This window comes from Anarhichas minor, unplaced genomic scaffold (assembly GCF_050575085.1).
Source record: "Anarhichas minor isolate MPS153535 unplaced genomic scaffold, ASM5057508v1 ptg000090l, whole genome shotgun sequence".
Classification (NCBI taxonomy): Eukaryota; Metazoa; Chordata; class Actinopteri; order Perciformes; family Anarhichadidae; genus Anarhichas; species Anarhichas minor.
Window position 1 is genome coordinate 531,043 of NW_027466536.1, and position 15,825 is coordinate 546,867.

At 39.5% G+C, this 15,825-nt stretch overlaps 1 protein-coding gene across 1 annotated transcript; it reads right to left on the bottom strand.

Annotated features, from left to right (window-relative positions):
* Positions 1-883: 883 nt before the first annotated feature.
* Positions 884-11,541, bottom strand: LOC142938821 (myosin heavy chain, fast skeletal muscle-like). Its single transcript, XM_076082230.1, has 39 exons — positions 11,335-11,541; positions 11,116-11,259; positions 10,861-11,017; positions 10,736-10,763; positions 10,545-10,647; positions 10,360-10,452; positions 10,206-10,269; positions 10,026-10,124; positions 9,834-9,937; positions 9,576-9,714; positions 9,360-9,478; positions 8,784-8,933; positions 8,525-8,695; positions 8,139-8,439; positions 7,937-8,007; positions 7,768-7,855; positions 7,525-7,642; positions 7,316-7,439; positions 6,469-6,605; positions 6,130-6,385; positions 5,803-6,045; positions 5,542-5,718; positions 5,310-5,455; positions 5,125-5,215; positions 4,636-5,025; positions 4,398-4,524; positions 4,190-4,308; positions 3,905-4,101; positions 3,427-3,610; positions 3,150-3,315; positions 2,907-3,031; positions 2,498-2,806; positions 2,201-2,404; positions 1,971-2,096; positions 1,712-1,882; positions 1,519-1,623; positions 1,324-1,419; positions 1,107-1,238; positions 884-904 (listed from the first exon to the last, which is right to left on the bottom strand). Exons 1-39 carry the CDS (start codon positions 11,539-11,541, stop codon positions 884-886), a joined length of 5,802 nt encoding a protein of 1,933 aa, XP_075938345.1.
* Between the last annotated feature and the right edge of the window lie 4,284 nt (positions 11,542-15,825).

Consider the following 15,825-nt stretch of genomic DNA (forward strand, 5'->3'; position numbering starts at 1 on the left):
ACATTAAAATGTATTGTTTAATTTCTTTCCTTCTGTACAATTTTCTTGAAACAATACATTAAATCTCAAAATCAAATAGTATAATTAATTAAAAGTAAAGACATTACTTAAATAAACTAATGGTCTTAAGTAGTAATAAATAATGTTATATTAGTGATTTGTTTATATATGCTTATGTATGTTAAACTTAAAATAGTTATTTCATTAAACTTGCACTAAAGAAAAGAAATAATTCAAGTGAACTAATGATTTTTAGTAAAGATTACTAATGTGGAGTTAAATTTGTCTACTGCATTCATTAAGGTTCTATGTTAACACAACTTGATCTGTTTAGTTCCTCCATTTGTAAAAACTTAAATGGTTTGAGGCAACGGGTTTCCATGCGGTTTTCTAGTAAAGTCAACTAGTTCGGGCTAACAGTGTTGAAGCACTATCAGTTTGTCCACTTATTAGGATACTCATTTTTCTTATCTGACAGAAGAACACTGAGTGTGGAGGTTGATTATTCTCTGAAAGGTTGGAATGCACTCTCTGTTAAATATTCGTATGACACTCATTAAACGCCTCTCTTACACTTTACATTTTGTGGCTAGATGTGTTTTGATCAGGGTGAGGGTGTTTCTGGGATGCCAGAAGTTATTGAACCGTCTCATTCAAAAGCATTGGCCTCCAAAGATGGTTTCTCAGAGCAAATGTATATTGAATTAAGCCAACTATTCATTCATGGTCATGCGAAATGTTCACGTTGGGATTACAGCGACTTGGAGGACACAATTAGATCAAAACAACACAGACAATGCAAGTCAAGATCAAAAATCATTTTTATTGTGGCGTAATTCACATCATATTTTATGATTAGAAAAAAACCCTCAGCCGAAGCGCTTTATTCAGCAACCTCTTTTCCCTGTGAAAACAAAACAATTATGACATAAAGTGCATATGCGCCTACATACACATCATACTCTGTAATGGTTTTGTCTGTCGTTAATTTTCTGAAGTTTAAGGCTATATCGTAACTTTTTTTCAGTCAAGACTGTTACGTGATTTACATTAAAATAGTTGTAATTTCAATCTATTTAATTTTCATCAAGCTGAATGTTAGTTACCTTGCCAGAGTCACGGCTCTTTGCTCTCAGCTTGTTGACCTGGGACTCTGCAATGTCAGCACGCTCCTCAGCCTCCTCCAGCTCATGCTGGACCTTCCTGCACTTGGACAGATGAACGTTGGCTTGCTCTTCCTAAAAAAACACAGAGATTGACATAAAGGTCAAACAAAATAATATCAAGCTTGCATTGTTTAAAAAATAAATGTTTTGTCCTTACCGCTTCCTCAGCCTGCCTCTTGTAGGCCTTCACCTTGAGTTGCAACTTGTCAACCAGATCCTGCAACCTGGAGACATTTTTCTTGTCCTCTTCAGTCTGTAGTAGACAATGTAGATGTGCAAGTTAAAATGTCTTTAATGGTAAGTATATTGGATAATTTTGTCCTGTACATTTTAACTATCAAAGTGACTGTACCTGATAGGTGAGCTCCTTCACTCTCCTCTCATATTTGCGGACACCCTTAACAGCATCTACTCCACGTCTCTGCTCAGCCTCAACCTCTGTCTCCAGCTCACGCACCTTCAAAACACAATAAGAAAATAAGTAAGTTTCCATATTGTTTCAATGTCTTGCTTCAGCTTTGTAAACCTTAACATGACTTTCTTACCCTAGACTCAAGTTTCTGGAGCTGCTTCTTGCCACCCTTCATGGCCAGGTTCTCAGCCTCATCCAGGCGGTGCTGCAGGTCCTTGACACCAACCTCCAGGTTCTTCTTCATCCTCTCCAGGTGAGCACTGGTGTCCTGCTCCTTCTTCAGCTCTTCAGCCATCATAGCAGCCTAGAGGAGACAGCATAACATGTTATTTAGCAATATCTTTAAAAAACACATTGGAGTTAAAGTAAGAACAAATGAAGTTTAAACCTACATCAGTGATGGCCTTCTTGGCCTTCTCCTCTGCATTCCTTGCTTCCTGAACAGTGTCGTCCACTTCACCCTGGACCTGGACCAGATCACTCTCAAGCTTCTTCTTGGTGTTCATGAGGCTTGTGTTCTAAAAGATAAAATGATTTTCGCAGTTAAATCATCACGTCTCATTTTTACACTATAGTAAATCTCATTATTGAATTATTGAAGAAATTAAAGGAGTTTGTTCACCTGAGAGTGCAGAAGTCCAACACGCTCACTGGCGTCCACCAGCTCCTGCTCTGCCATTTTGCGGCTTCTCTCTGTTTGCTCCAGAGCAGCTCTAAGTTCCTCAATTTCAGCTACCATGAGACCGTTCCTGCGATCCACCATGGCAGCTTGTTCCTTGAAGTCTTCCTGGGCTCTAACAGCATCGTCAAGGTGCAGTTGTGCATCCTAGTGAAAAAATGTCATGAAAATATTCCCATGAATGCCAAAATGTCCCTGTACTGACCATAGACTGTGGAACAACTCTGTGTCTTACAATACCTTAAACTGTGCCTGCACATTCCTCAGCTGCTTCTGGGACTCAGCAGCCTGGCGATTGGCGTGGCTCAGCTGGACCTCCATCTCATTCAGGTCTCCCTCCATCTTCTTCTTGATCCTCAGGGCATCGTTCCTGCTCCTGACCTCAGAGTCCAGAGTGCTCTGCATGGAGTCAATCACTCTCTGGCTGTTCCTCTTGATCTGCTCCATCTCCTCATCTTTCTCTGCCAGCTTCCTGTCCACCTCACCCTTGATCTGGTTGAGCTCCAACTGGACACGCAGGATCTTAGACTCTTCGTGTTCCAGAGTTCCCTGACGATATCAAAGAATGAAATATTCATCACTGCCTTCAATCCATTTATGCTTTTTTAAAACTATTTGCAGAAGTTCTCTCCAGGAAAAAAATATGTACCTCAGCCTCTTCAAGAGCTGTCTGGATCTCACACTTCTCTGTCTCCACCTGCTTCTTGGACTTCTCCAGCTCATGGATGCTCTTGCCAGTCTCACCAATCTGTTCAGTCAGATCTGAGATCTCCTCTGCAGATAGATACATTTGTTTAATATTGTTAAGCATTGAAGTGTAAAATATAAATACTGTATTCTAACACATACACGTGTTGAATAAAATGAACATTTTACATTATGTTGAACTCACGTTGCAGGTTCTTGTTTTCACGCTTCATGGTTTCCAGGTGATCCAGAGCTTCCTCATAAGAGTTCTTCATCTTGAACAGCTCAGTGCTGAGAGAACGAGCCTCCTTCTGTGCTCCCTCAAGCTCTGCCTGACCCTCCTCATACTTCTGTTTCCACTCTGCCAACACCTGAATAGCACAATTACTACAGTTCAGTTGGTTGTGTAGCACTATAAAGACAAATATATATATCTATGTTATTGTTTGTATGGCTTGGCCACACAAAGTAAACAATGCTACCTTGTCAAAGTTCCTCTGCTTCTTGTCAAGGTTGGCTGCGAGACTGTTGGCCCTCTCCACATCAATCATGAGGTCCTCCACCTCACTCTGGAGCCTCTGTTTGGTTTTCTCAAGAGAAGCACATTTGGAATTCACTGCCTCAATCTGCTCCTCAGCCTCCTGAAGGCGCTGGGCAAGCTTTTTCCTGTTTGAAAAAGAATTTGTCGCTCAGTGAAATACAAATCGTTACAAAAACCTTTTTCCAGATATTTTTGAATGTATGAAATACAAACAAATGCATCATCTGAGACCTTGGATAAACATATGAAAGCAGTGCTGTAATCTAAAATGTTTGCCACAAAATATGATATTAACTGCATGTAAAATATATAAATGCGTTTAAATTCAATTGTTGATTCAAGTAATGCAGTTGCCAGTTGAGAATCCCTAAAATGCTAAACTTCTGAATTGGCTATCTAATTGTTTGAATGTTACTCACTTGGATTCCTCAAGCTCCTCAGTGCGCTGAATAGCATCAGTCTCATACTTAGATCTCCACTGAGCCACCTCACTGTTGGCCTTCGACATTCCACGCTGCAGCTCAGCCTTGGCCTCCTGCTCCTCCTCAAACTGCTCCCTCAGCAGATCACAGTCATGGCGAGCTGATTGCAGTCCATGGGCAAGAGCATTCTTGGCCTGTTTATAAAAATGATTCATGAATTTACAAAATTTCTAAATTCGAACTCGGATAATTCCAATGTACACTTACTTAATGGTTTCTTACCTTAACCTCCTCTTCAGTCTGTCTCTTCAGCTCCTCAATCTGCTGTGTGAAGGCCTGTTTGCCTCTGGTCAGCTGGGAGACAAGCGATTCTTTCTCTTCAATTTGACGGCTGAACTCACCTTGTGTGAAAAATGTCATGATACATCAGTTCATCTTACGTTTCTCAATAACATGCACAACAAAACTTTCAATGATAACTTGTAGATACCATTTTCTGTCAGGAGACGGGCTTTCTGTGAACTTGTGTCATTGATCTGACGAACGTTTTCATCATTTTTGGTCTTCAGTTCGCTAAGTTGGTCCTCAAGAGTACGGCACATCTTTTCAAGATTTCCCTAATGAGTAAAAGAGAGATGAGATCATTGATCAGATTTCATTCATAATATTAAATACAACATTATCTACATTAATTTAGGTACTAAAATAACATGTAATGCATTGTGTACCTTTGCTTTAGCCACAGCCTCCATATTGCTGGAGAGGTCATCGATCTCCATCTTGTATTCACTCTTTTCCTTCTCAAGCTTCTGCTTAACACGCTGGAGGTTGTCAATCTGCTCTCCCAGCTCAGCAACGCTGTCAGCCTGCTTCTTGCGAAGAGCAGCAGCAGTGGATTCATGCTGCAGAGTGGACTCCTCAAGGTCTCGACGGAGCTTCTGGAACTCAGCCTCACGCTTCTTGTTCATCTCAATCTGAGCAGAGGTGGCACCACCAGCCTCCTCCAGCCTCTCACTGATCTCCTCAAGTTCCCTGGAGAGGTCAGCTCTCTGCTTCTCCACCTTGGCACGAGCAGCACGCTCAGCCTCAATCTCTTCCTCCAGTTCCTCAATGCGGGCCTGTTGAATGTAGGTGTAATTTCTTTCAGTAAACTTTCACTTTTGATTCACACATTAGGAAATGGGTGCAGTAATGTTTTCTGTAACAAAATATGTCACCTGAAGCTCCTTGATCTTCTTCTGAAGCTGAGCACCCATTGACTGCTCATCTTCAATCTTGCTAAGGAGCTGACTGGTTTCAAAGTCCTTCCTGTGAGAATTAAAGATAAAATACATATAGATCATACAGTTGACATTCATTTTCAAAAGAATGGTTGTTGTACAAATTCAAAAAAGTACATTACTTTTTAATTTTCTCATCAGACTGCTGCTTGTCATTCTCAAGATCCATAATGGATTCCTGGGCCAGTTTCAGATCACCCTCGAGCTTCCTCTTGGCTCTCTCAAGGTCCATACGCAGCTTCTTCTCTTGCTCCAGAGAACCCTCAAGCTAAAGAAATAATATTTGTTCACATTGTAATCATCACGACCAAGAACAATTTTGCTTCTTCAATCCAAGAGTATTTGTAAACTTACATCGTCCACTTGCTGCTCAAGCTTGGTCTTGGACTTGCTCAAAGTGTTGACTTTGTCTTCCTCTGCCTGCAGGTCATCAAGTGTCTGCTGATGAGCCTCCTGAAGGGCTTTCTTTTCCTTCATCAACTTAGCAAGGCTCTCATCCTGAGAGGCCATCTCCTCGGTCAGGTTCTTGACCTAAGTGTGCAAGAAAGATCTCGTGAATAAGCGCTAATCATTATCATTTTACTTGATATGATGGTCAGATTATTATTTACAAACCTTGTTCTCAGTGGCATGTTTCTCCTTTTCCACTTTGGCCAAGGTAAGCTCCAGGTCATCAATATCCTTCTTGAGCTCAGAGCATTCATCCTCCAGCTTTCTCTTTTTGGCAGTGAGCTCAGCATTGATTTCCTCTTCATCCTCCAGTCTCTCAGTTGTCTCTTTGAGTTTGGCCTCCATCTGAATCTTGTTCTTGATAAGACCCTCACATCTCTCCTCAGCATCTGAGAGATTATCTCCTTCCTAATCCATTTAATGCAAATAGATGTCAGAACACCAACAATGAACAACATGAAAAAGCACAACTGTCTGTTGATGTGTACTCACAGATGCTATTTGCAGCTGCAGATCATTTTTCTCCTGCAGAAGGGAAACCATCTTCTCCTCCAGCTCCTTCTTCTTAGACAGGGCAGCAGCCAAGTCAGTTTTCATCTTATCATAGTTCTCCTTCATGTTTGCCAGCTCCTTCTCAGTTTCAGCAGTCTTCAGCAGAGGCTTGATCTTGTAGTACACCTTCATCCATGGCCAGTGTTTCACATTCATGAATGAGCGGATATTGTACTGGATGGAATAGATGGCTTCCCTGCAGACAAGAAGTAGCTGTTATGGACAATGTTGTTTGTGATTTTTCATGCCATCATTCAGAATGAGTTATTTTCAACATGCCTCCTCTCAATCATCTTCAAAAAATCCTTTCTCATGTTGTAACCACGGCACAAAGCTTGAGTCATGGTGACCAGTGATGCTAGTTTTTCATCTCTCATCTCCTCAAGGGTACCCAGCAGACCGGCCTTGAAGAACACCTAAACAAACAACAAATAAATGACAGGTAGGATGAACTGAGGAAGTGAATACTTCACATCATCTAAAACTCAGCATGTTCTGTCTGCAACGACCACTTCTGTAATGGTTGATTGAATAAATACAACAATTACTTATTTAAATGACCTAACCTGTGTCGGATGCATTTTTCACTGACACGTTTATATGCTGTCATTCTTATCTATGCAGCTGTCCCAGAATCGCAGCTAAAAAATGTGTTATCTGCTGTCATCTGCTAACAGCTAACAACTAATGAAATGTCCTCCTGCTGACATGAGAAGACCCGCTCTGCCTGAGTCCACGCTCAATTGAGTTTTTCATTTGCGAAGATGACTGCAGTTTACTGCAACAACAGGACGCCTTTAGTCTCTAATCCTGTTCGTATATGATCATTGCTGTAATGTTTGATTGAAGAGTCCAAACTGAAGCAATTGTAGATCACTTGTGGGTACTATCGGCAGGTTAACAGTAGTGAGGAGTAACCACTGGAACCATGACCTCGGTCCTTGAGCATACAGTCATAAATTAGCATTAAAAAAAACATTAGGCTGATGGGTCCAGCAGAATGCGAGATTAGCCGTAGACAGACAGACAAAAAGATGCAAACAACAATCATACTACATACTGGACTAAACAACTTAACCTCCTTGGCGATTATTCTTCGGTTAAATATGGAAAGGAAAGTGCTTACCTTGGTGTGTCCAAATTTGTACTCATCATGTGGGACATCAATTGACCCAAGCAGCTTCTCTGAAGCCTTCTTGTTGTCAATGAACTGGCCGTCGGGGATGACACTGGCATTCAGCACCTTATACCTTTTATGAGAGAGTTAATGGTCATTTTGTGACCTTTTTATTTCAATGGTCCACATTATCATTCTATGAAAATATCCATTGATACCTCTGCTTGAAGTCAGCATAGATAATTCTGCTGGGGAAACCTTTCCTGCAGATTCTGATACCCTCCAGCACACCGTTACACCTGAGCTGGTGGATGACCAGGAAGTTCTCCATCAGACCTGGAAAAAATAAATTTTTGAATTACTTCTTTGAATAAATAGTTAGACTCTAGAATTACATAAACCACACTAACAAAAGCAAACCACTCATCAGAGACTCTATTGAGATTATATGCTCTATGTACCTGGAACCTTTGTCTCATTGGGAATCAAGCAGCGCACAAAGTGAGGATGGGTGCTCCTCAAGTTAGTCATCAGCTTGCCCAAGTTCTCCTGTAGATCCAGATGTAACAATTGTGAGTTTGAGTATAAGCTAAGCTATACATAAGATACGTTGGCAATGTCAAACCTTACCCTAAACTGTGAAGACACAGTCTGCATAGAACCACCCTTCTTCTTGCTTCCCTTCTTGCTGCCACCAACCTCTGTTGATAATTTTAAGTAGACATGTTTTTTTAGAACGACATAAAATTTACTTGAACACATGCTACAGTTCAAAATATACACTATCTATAACATTAAAATGTGTTTTGGTTCACTGTAGCTACTATCATACCTTCAACGACAGGTGGATACAGAATAGGCAGCAGTTTCACATTGGATTTCTGGTAGAGCTGAATGACAGACTCATTCAGTGGATCCTTGTTCTTGTCCAGCCAGCCACCGATATTGTAGTCCACGGTACCAGCATAGTGCAACAGGGAGAAGTGGGCCTCAGCCTTGCCTTTGGTGGGCTTTGGCTTCTCAAATGCTTTGGTTTTGCCAAGATGCTGGTCATACAGCTTGTTCTTGAAGGATATGTCTGTTGCCTTGGGGAACATGCACTCCTCTTCAAGGATGGAGAAGATGCCCATGGGCTTGAAAAAAGTGGGAAGAAATTTGTCATTAAGTTATACATTAAGTCAAATTAAGGATAATTATATCACAAAATGAATTGATTACCTTTTCAATCAGCTCGATGCAGGCAGCCAAGTCCATGCCAAAGTCAATGAACTCCCAGATAATACCCTCCTTCTTGTACTCCTCTTGCTCCAGGACAAACATGGTGTGGTTGAAGAACTGTTGCAGTTTCTCATTGGTGAAGTTGATGCACAGCTGCTCCAATGTGTTGAACTGCAAGGACACATAATATCTTTCTGTTAATAAGAATGATTATGTTATTAAAAGTATTGGCTGCTGAATTTTTGGAATTTAAGCTTACGTCAAAGATTTCAAACCCAGCGATATCCAGGACACCAATGTAGTACTGCCTTGCTTGTTTAGTGTCCAACATCTGGTTGATACGGATGACCATCCACAAGAACATCTTCTCATAGATAGACTTGGCCAGGGCAGGCACTGAGTTACCCACCTGAATGAAATAACGATGTGATTTGATAAATTAACCATTCTGTATAATAATAGATTATTGGTGTTCTTGTATAGTCATTCTAATGAGATATATGACACAAAAAAAATCCTAAATGAAAAAAAGGAATCTAAGATTCAATTCAATTCATTTTTTATAGCCTACAATCACAAATTTGCCTCGGAGGGCTTTACAATTTGTACACATATGACATCCTCTGTAGGGACCCTCACATCGATACAGGACCCCCCCCCCCCCCCCCCCCCCTAGATTCAGCATTCAATAGATAAAACTTTAAGTAGTAACATTGTACACTTACATGGCTTTTATTGTATCGAGTGAACCCTGTAATACATTATTTTAGTAGAACTAATATAACTAATCTTTTTTCAAATAGTAGGATATTGAATATGGATAATTCATGTTTACCTGAGGTACAGTCTGTCCCTTGGTGACGTATTCATTTCCGACCTTCACTCTGGGATAGCACAGAGCTTTCAGCATGTCAGCGGAGTTCAGACCCAGCAAGTAAGCAACCTTGTCAGCCTCTGAAAATAATTCAGTGATTTCCATCATGATATGAACAGAAACCAGTGTGATTAGGAACTCTATTTATCTTAATACTGTTGTTCCCAAGCTACTCACCCTCTGTGCCATCAGGCTCAGCCTGCTCCTCACGCTGTTTTTGCTTGAACTTCATGTTACCATGGTGGAGCACTGCACCAGTCATCTTGTAGATGCTCATCTTCTCATCATTTGTGAAGCCCAGGATATCAATAGCATTCTGAATTCAAAAGATGTGTCCACACAAAACATAATCACTTTAGAAAATGCACTTAAAAGAGCAGTTTTGCATGTATTGCACTAAATATATTTCAATAGTTTGAAGTGAAGATCACTCACATCAGTGGCTTCCAGCTCAACTTTGTCATCAATGCTGGCCACAGCGATCTGACCCATGCTGCACATGGGGAAGTCGTAGGGGTTGGTTGTGAGGAGTGCCAAATCTGGTGATCAAAAAAGGTTGAAAATGTCAATAATTTAGTATCATATGAAAACAGTAGGTGAAATGTTGCAACATCTCAATCTGTTTACCAAGCAGCTCAGGTTTGTGGCCGGTCATCATCTGGAAGAAGATGTGGTAGCCTCTTTCAGCGGGAAGCTGAAATGTCACTCTAGACTTCTCCAGCAGATCTACAAATATTGTTTATAAGTCACAGCTAGGCCAATTCTCAATTTCAGTCAATTGTATGTACAAGGAGTATTATTACTTACATGTCTCAATATCAGCACTAGCCAGTTTGCCAGATGCGTGGAAATGGATTCTGATGAATTTACCCTGTTTGGAACAAAGGGATTCTTAATGTCCCTCTACATGGACAATCAGTTACAAGGCCTCTCACATGTGTAGAAATTGTTTCAAACTTACAAAGCGAGAAGAGTTGTCATTCCTCACAGTTTTGGCATTACCGTAGGCCTCCAGCAGGGGATTGGCTGCAATAATCTGATCCTCCAGTGACCCCTATAATCCAGTATTAGAAGCGATATCAGAAAATGACTTTGGAAAATGTTCCATTGGTAAAGAACCCTGAATTGTAATCATCAAGAACATACCTTTGATGTGTCCCTCTTCTTCCCTTCTCCACCAACTGAGATTGTTGCAAAGTACTGGATGACACGCTTGGTGTTCACAGTCTTTCCAGCACCAGATTCTCCACTAGGCATAGACACAGATTTATAAGAATCTGATCAAGATATTTGACTATCTTCAACAAAGTCAACAATTGTAAATGAACCAAACTTACGTGATCAAGACTGACTGGTTCTCCCTATCTGTTAATTAAATAAGAAACAAAAGAATGAACTATGTTTCACTGCAACAGAAACCTCATACAGTGATATCCTCTACATTGTTGTGATAATGACTTACCAGTAAGCATGAACTGATAAGCGTTGTCAGAGACAGAGAAGATGTGGGGTGGAGCCTCCATACGCTTCTTGCCTCTATAGGCAGCTACACATTCACCATCGTACACTGGGAGCCACTTGTAGGGGTTCACAGTGGCACAGAACAGTCCAGAGTAGGTCTGAAAGTTATCGTAAGAGTTTCAACAGTTAACATTATGTTTCCTAAAAGTAAAGTCATTTTCAATAGTTCTCGTTCTCCTTAGATAGATTGTCTTACGTAGATCATCCATGCTGCATAACGCTCTTTGAGGTTATACAGCACAGTAGCTTCATTGAGATGGGTCATCATGGCCATGTCCTCAATCTTGTCATACTTGGGAGGATTCATTGGACAGACGTCATCTTCTTTAACTGTCTTTTCCTGAAACATGACATTTGTCACAATGAGAACTGATCATATTGAATTCCCAGTTGGCTCTGACTTTATGATACCAACCTCCTGAGTATCCAGGACTTTGACTGTGACTTTGGCACCATCTTTCTTGATGATTGTTGCCTTCAAGTACAGCTCCTTGACATCGGTCACATAGCAGGCACTCTTGGCATCAAATGGTGCGCTTTGAGCCTCTAATCTCTCCCTCTCTGGCTTACGTAGGTAAGCGGCAGCTATGCCATACGTGGCCATCTCCGCGTCTGTACTCATGGTGGCGGCTTATGTCTGTTAGATAATTACAAAGGAACTGCAAGTTTACTTCTCCGAGGTAATAATATATATGAGTAATCATATTAATCTTTGTTAAAACAAATGTCTTCAAGTCATATGACTGAACGAAACCGAATTACCAAGTTCAATTAAATGGTCAACATATTTCTTTCAAATTGATTTCACCTTTGTTAATTAGAAATAGTTTTCCATACTGAGTTGATAGCGATTAGATTAACACTAACTTGCTTTTTTGACAAAATTGGATGACTTTGTGACTGAATGAAATGTTTCACATATCATACATACAAATTAGTATAATGAAAGATGTTCATACCTGACCCCCTCTATATGAAAATGCTGATATATATTCCACAATCCTGTTGGGAACATATATATTTTCAGTTATTAATGCAGGTTTGTAAAGATTTGTTCAACAAAAAGTATTGTCTCAAATATTTAATACATTCTCTAAAACATGTAAAACATATGCTTACCACAAGCTGTAGTCTCCAAGAGTCTTCTACCACCACCCTGCTCTGTGTTGGTCGACCCCTTTTATTGAACTTGTCTTGCTTACGTAGCATTGGTTAAATATGGACACATGCCAAATGTGGATTGTGCTCCCGGCATCGATTGAAGCAGGTGCTGCTAGGATATTTGTCTGGTGTTTTGGATTTCAGCCAGTGAGGCCAGTCACACATATCATCTCAATCAATAAGAGAAATGAGAGGGGTATATATGGAGCAGTTTTTTTAGATTAGATTTACATTTATATTTACATTTACATTTTCATATCAGGCATTTCTAAATGGACCCTGACCATGTCCCATTGATTAACTATATAACACCACAGAATACTTTTCAGTCCAAATTTCAGTTGTCTGTCTGATGCACAGATGATGGAACAGATATGCTTACATTTTAATCTATACGGATATCTACAAAAGTCGCGTAGCATCTCGCATTTCACTTGTCCTTTATGTGTGTACCTATAACCCTGAGGAACTTTATAGGCTTCGAACGTAAATTCTTTCACTTCAAAGTGTTACTTTTTTGGTTGCAACATAGCCCAAGTACACGTTCATCATTATTATTCATCCCTGTTGAAGTAACCCCATCAAAGTGTGATTCTTATACTTAAGAAGTGTATTAAACATTGTTTTCCAGAACATTTTAGGAGCTGTAGGATAAACATTGGTGGTGTTCCTGAGCTGTTCCCATATTTAGCCAGAATTATCATTTCCCATCAGCCAAAATTCACAGAGACGGGATAGCCCTATTTGTGTAGTCGATAATAGAGGACGATATCTTGCATTCTAAACTCATTTAATCAGAGAGATGATAAGGATGGGGAACAAAAATAGGACAACTATTTTATGTGCAAACATGAGCAACACATTCAATTATGGTTTAGCTAGATGGTCACCCATTATATGACTTCTTTTTTTTTTCATAATACTGGGCCAACTAGTGATTTGTTTTGCTGAAATAGTTGTACTCTAAGTATTAAATGAAAGCATATAGTAGAAACTGGTGTGAAAAAATTGACAACATCATTACACATACTAATCAAAAATAATCCACACATGTAGCAGTGGATTATGCTGCAGGAATGCTTTGAGACATTGACACCTGTGGTCGTTTTGATATATTTAGACATGTATTTTTACTGTTACTCAGGGCCACCATTGGATTCCATTGCAGCTGCCATAAATCCAAGTTGACTACAGCGGTCATTGTCCTAAGCCAATGAGTGAGATTTAAATTGTTCAACCCTTGAACAGTTGGTGAGGGTAATGTGGGGGAGAGCAGTGACACAGGGCTGCAATACCAGGAGAGCCCGGAATGTTTGGATATTTTTTTGTGTAAAGTTTTTTTTTTTCATATTGCTCTGATATAAATTTGAATATGTTGCTCAGGGGAAACAATGTGTTGAAAATTACAGTCATCTCCTGTTAGACCATTACATTGTTAAAACAGCACTTGAGCCAGAATGGGCTTTTCATTTGCCTTCTTTCCCTGTTCAAGAAAAATTTCAAGAAGTTGGTACATGTAGGTGAGGATTTTTCAACCTTTTCGTTTAATCCCATTTTTAGGTCCCATAATTGTCATAACTCCAGCGGTTCCAGATCTGTCAAGCTTGTGAGCTGAGCACAGCATTTAATCCTCAAGAGCATGATAGGGAGCTCTTGCTGCTCCCGCATTATGTTCTAATAGGCCTTCCCTCTCAGCTAACTACCAGATCTTTCAGCCTGGCAATGTTTTTCATCAGTTTTTGATATTACGTGAATTTGCATGTCTTAATGTTTTTAGCGTTTTCCGGTTTGATTTATTTTGTGTTTTGAATATCTATGTAAACAAACACACTTTAGTTTATGAATGTACTTCTTGCCACTCTTCTCAGCCTCATCCAGGCAGTGCTGCAGGTCGCCAGCAAAAACTTCCAGGATGTGATGATTCACTTTAATCATCACACGACTGATGGGAATATATTATTTGATTCGTGAATTAGTCAAGGAATGTTTGCATGCACTCACTAGCATCATCAGCTGCTCAAAGACTTCGCAACCTCTCTCTGTTTATTTCAGAGGATCCCTTAGATCCTCAATTTCTGCCACCTGTTGACTGACTCTACTCATAGTGGGGGGTTACTTATGTGTGTTAATTCCACTTTTATGCTAAGGTAATGTAATTGATCTGTACTTTCATCCTGTGTGGAATTAGTTAATATTTGTTGTGCATACCTAACCTAAGTTTTTGTAGGTAAAATAGTAAATAATGAATATCAACATGTTGAATTATTATAACATATTGCTCTATTACATCATGTTGTATAACAGTACTGTACATTTGGACTACTGTGGTCTAAAGCATACATCAATTCACCACAAACATGAGCTTTATAAGTCTTCTACCACACTCACAGAGTGGCAATGGAATTCTTGTGTTGAACTTGTGTTGCTTACAAAGCAGAAGTTAAATGTGGGACACATGCCAAATATGGTAAGTTTCACAGCTGTTGCCTACGTGAGTGACACTTGTTGCTGGTATGTACATCTCATGGTTCAGGTTTCAGGTTTCCGTCAGTAAAGGCACATCCTCAATTTGTGATAATCCCCACTTACAATATACAACTTTAATTTTAGGATAAACATGTATTCTAATCTATCTCACATGTTGTTTAATTTGTTTGATTAAAAAATACTAAATGGAGAAAAAAACTTCAAAATTAAATTATTTCAGCAGTACTGTTTATATAAATAGTTTCACAAGAAATAAATACTGGAAAATTGCTGCTATTTTTGTTTAGTGTAAGAGATATGTCTGCTTTTCACACTCATATGTCAAGCTATTAACATTTCTACTGACTCTGCAGACATAGCTTCAACTCCATTTGTGGCTCCTTGCAGTGCATATTGAATGTCAACCTCATTCCATTTGTTGAGCAATAACATTTTTAAATGTCACGGGCAATAGTGTTGAACTTGCAGTGTGAAAAACACTCTAAATTGTCACCAAAAAAAGTGACATGGTTTTGTAGTTTGCAATCTGAAAAAAACCTTGTTATTAAGAATGATTTAAATTCCGAATTTAATTTTCTTTGAAAATAATGTGTCCCCAAGTCATTCACTTCACACTTCCAACCAATTAATATTTATCTTTGAATATATGTTTGAATGTATGTGCCTGCACACTGTTTTTGAGGAGGGTCTGGTTCATATATACTGTATATATATATATACATATTTGATTTAATATATAGTGACAACATTTGTTGATTTTATGAACAAGTGCGGCTGACTGCTCTCTGATCAGAGCCAAATATGAGTATGCAAAATGTATCAGGCTGTCTAGTACTTCCTGTGGCTTCCATAAATAGCCCGCAAGTGAGAGCCCGTCTTAGATTATGCAATTAATGTATCTATTACTGTTCCTGTTGTCCAGGTTAGGATTAAAGTGACTTAAGTGACACTTTTGTTTGTTTCCTTGTCAGCTGCCAATACCACCTTCACCTCAAATATTAAGGACGTTTCTAGGATTTTTGGTCACTGGTTGGCTAAAAACTTTGTAAGTTACAATTGCTACAGTGATCCCATCTCAAGAGGCTTTAACAATGTCAAATGTTGTATAAATTATGAACAGTTTATTTTATTTTGCTCCAACAAAATCAGTTGGTGTTAGTTAACGACTGTAAAAATCTTGGTTACCCTTAAAGATTATTTCACACAAATCTCACACAACTTCCTTTGAAACAAAGTGATACAAGTATTACAGACAGAA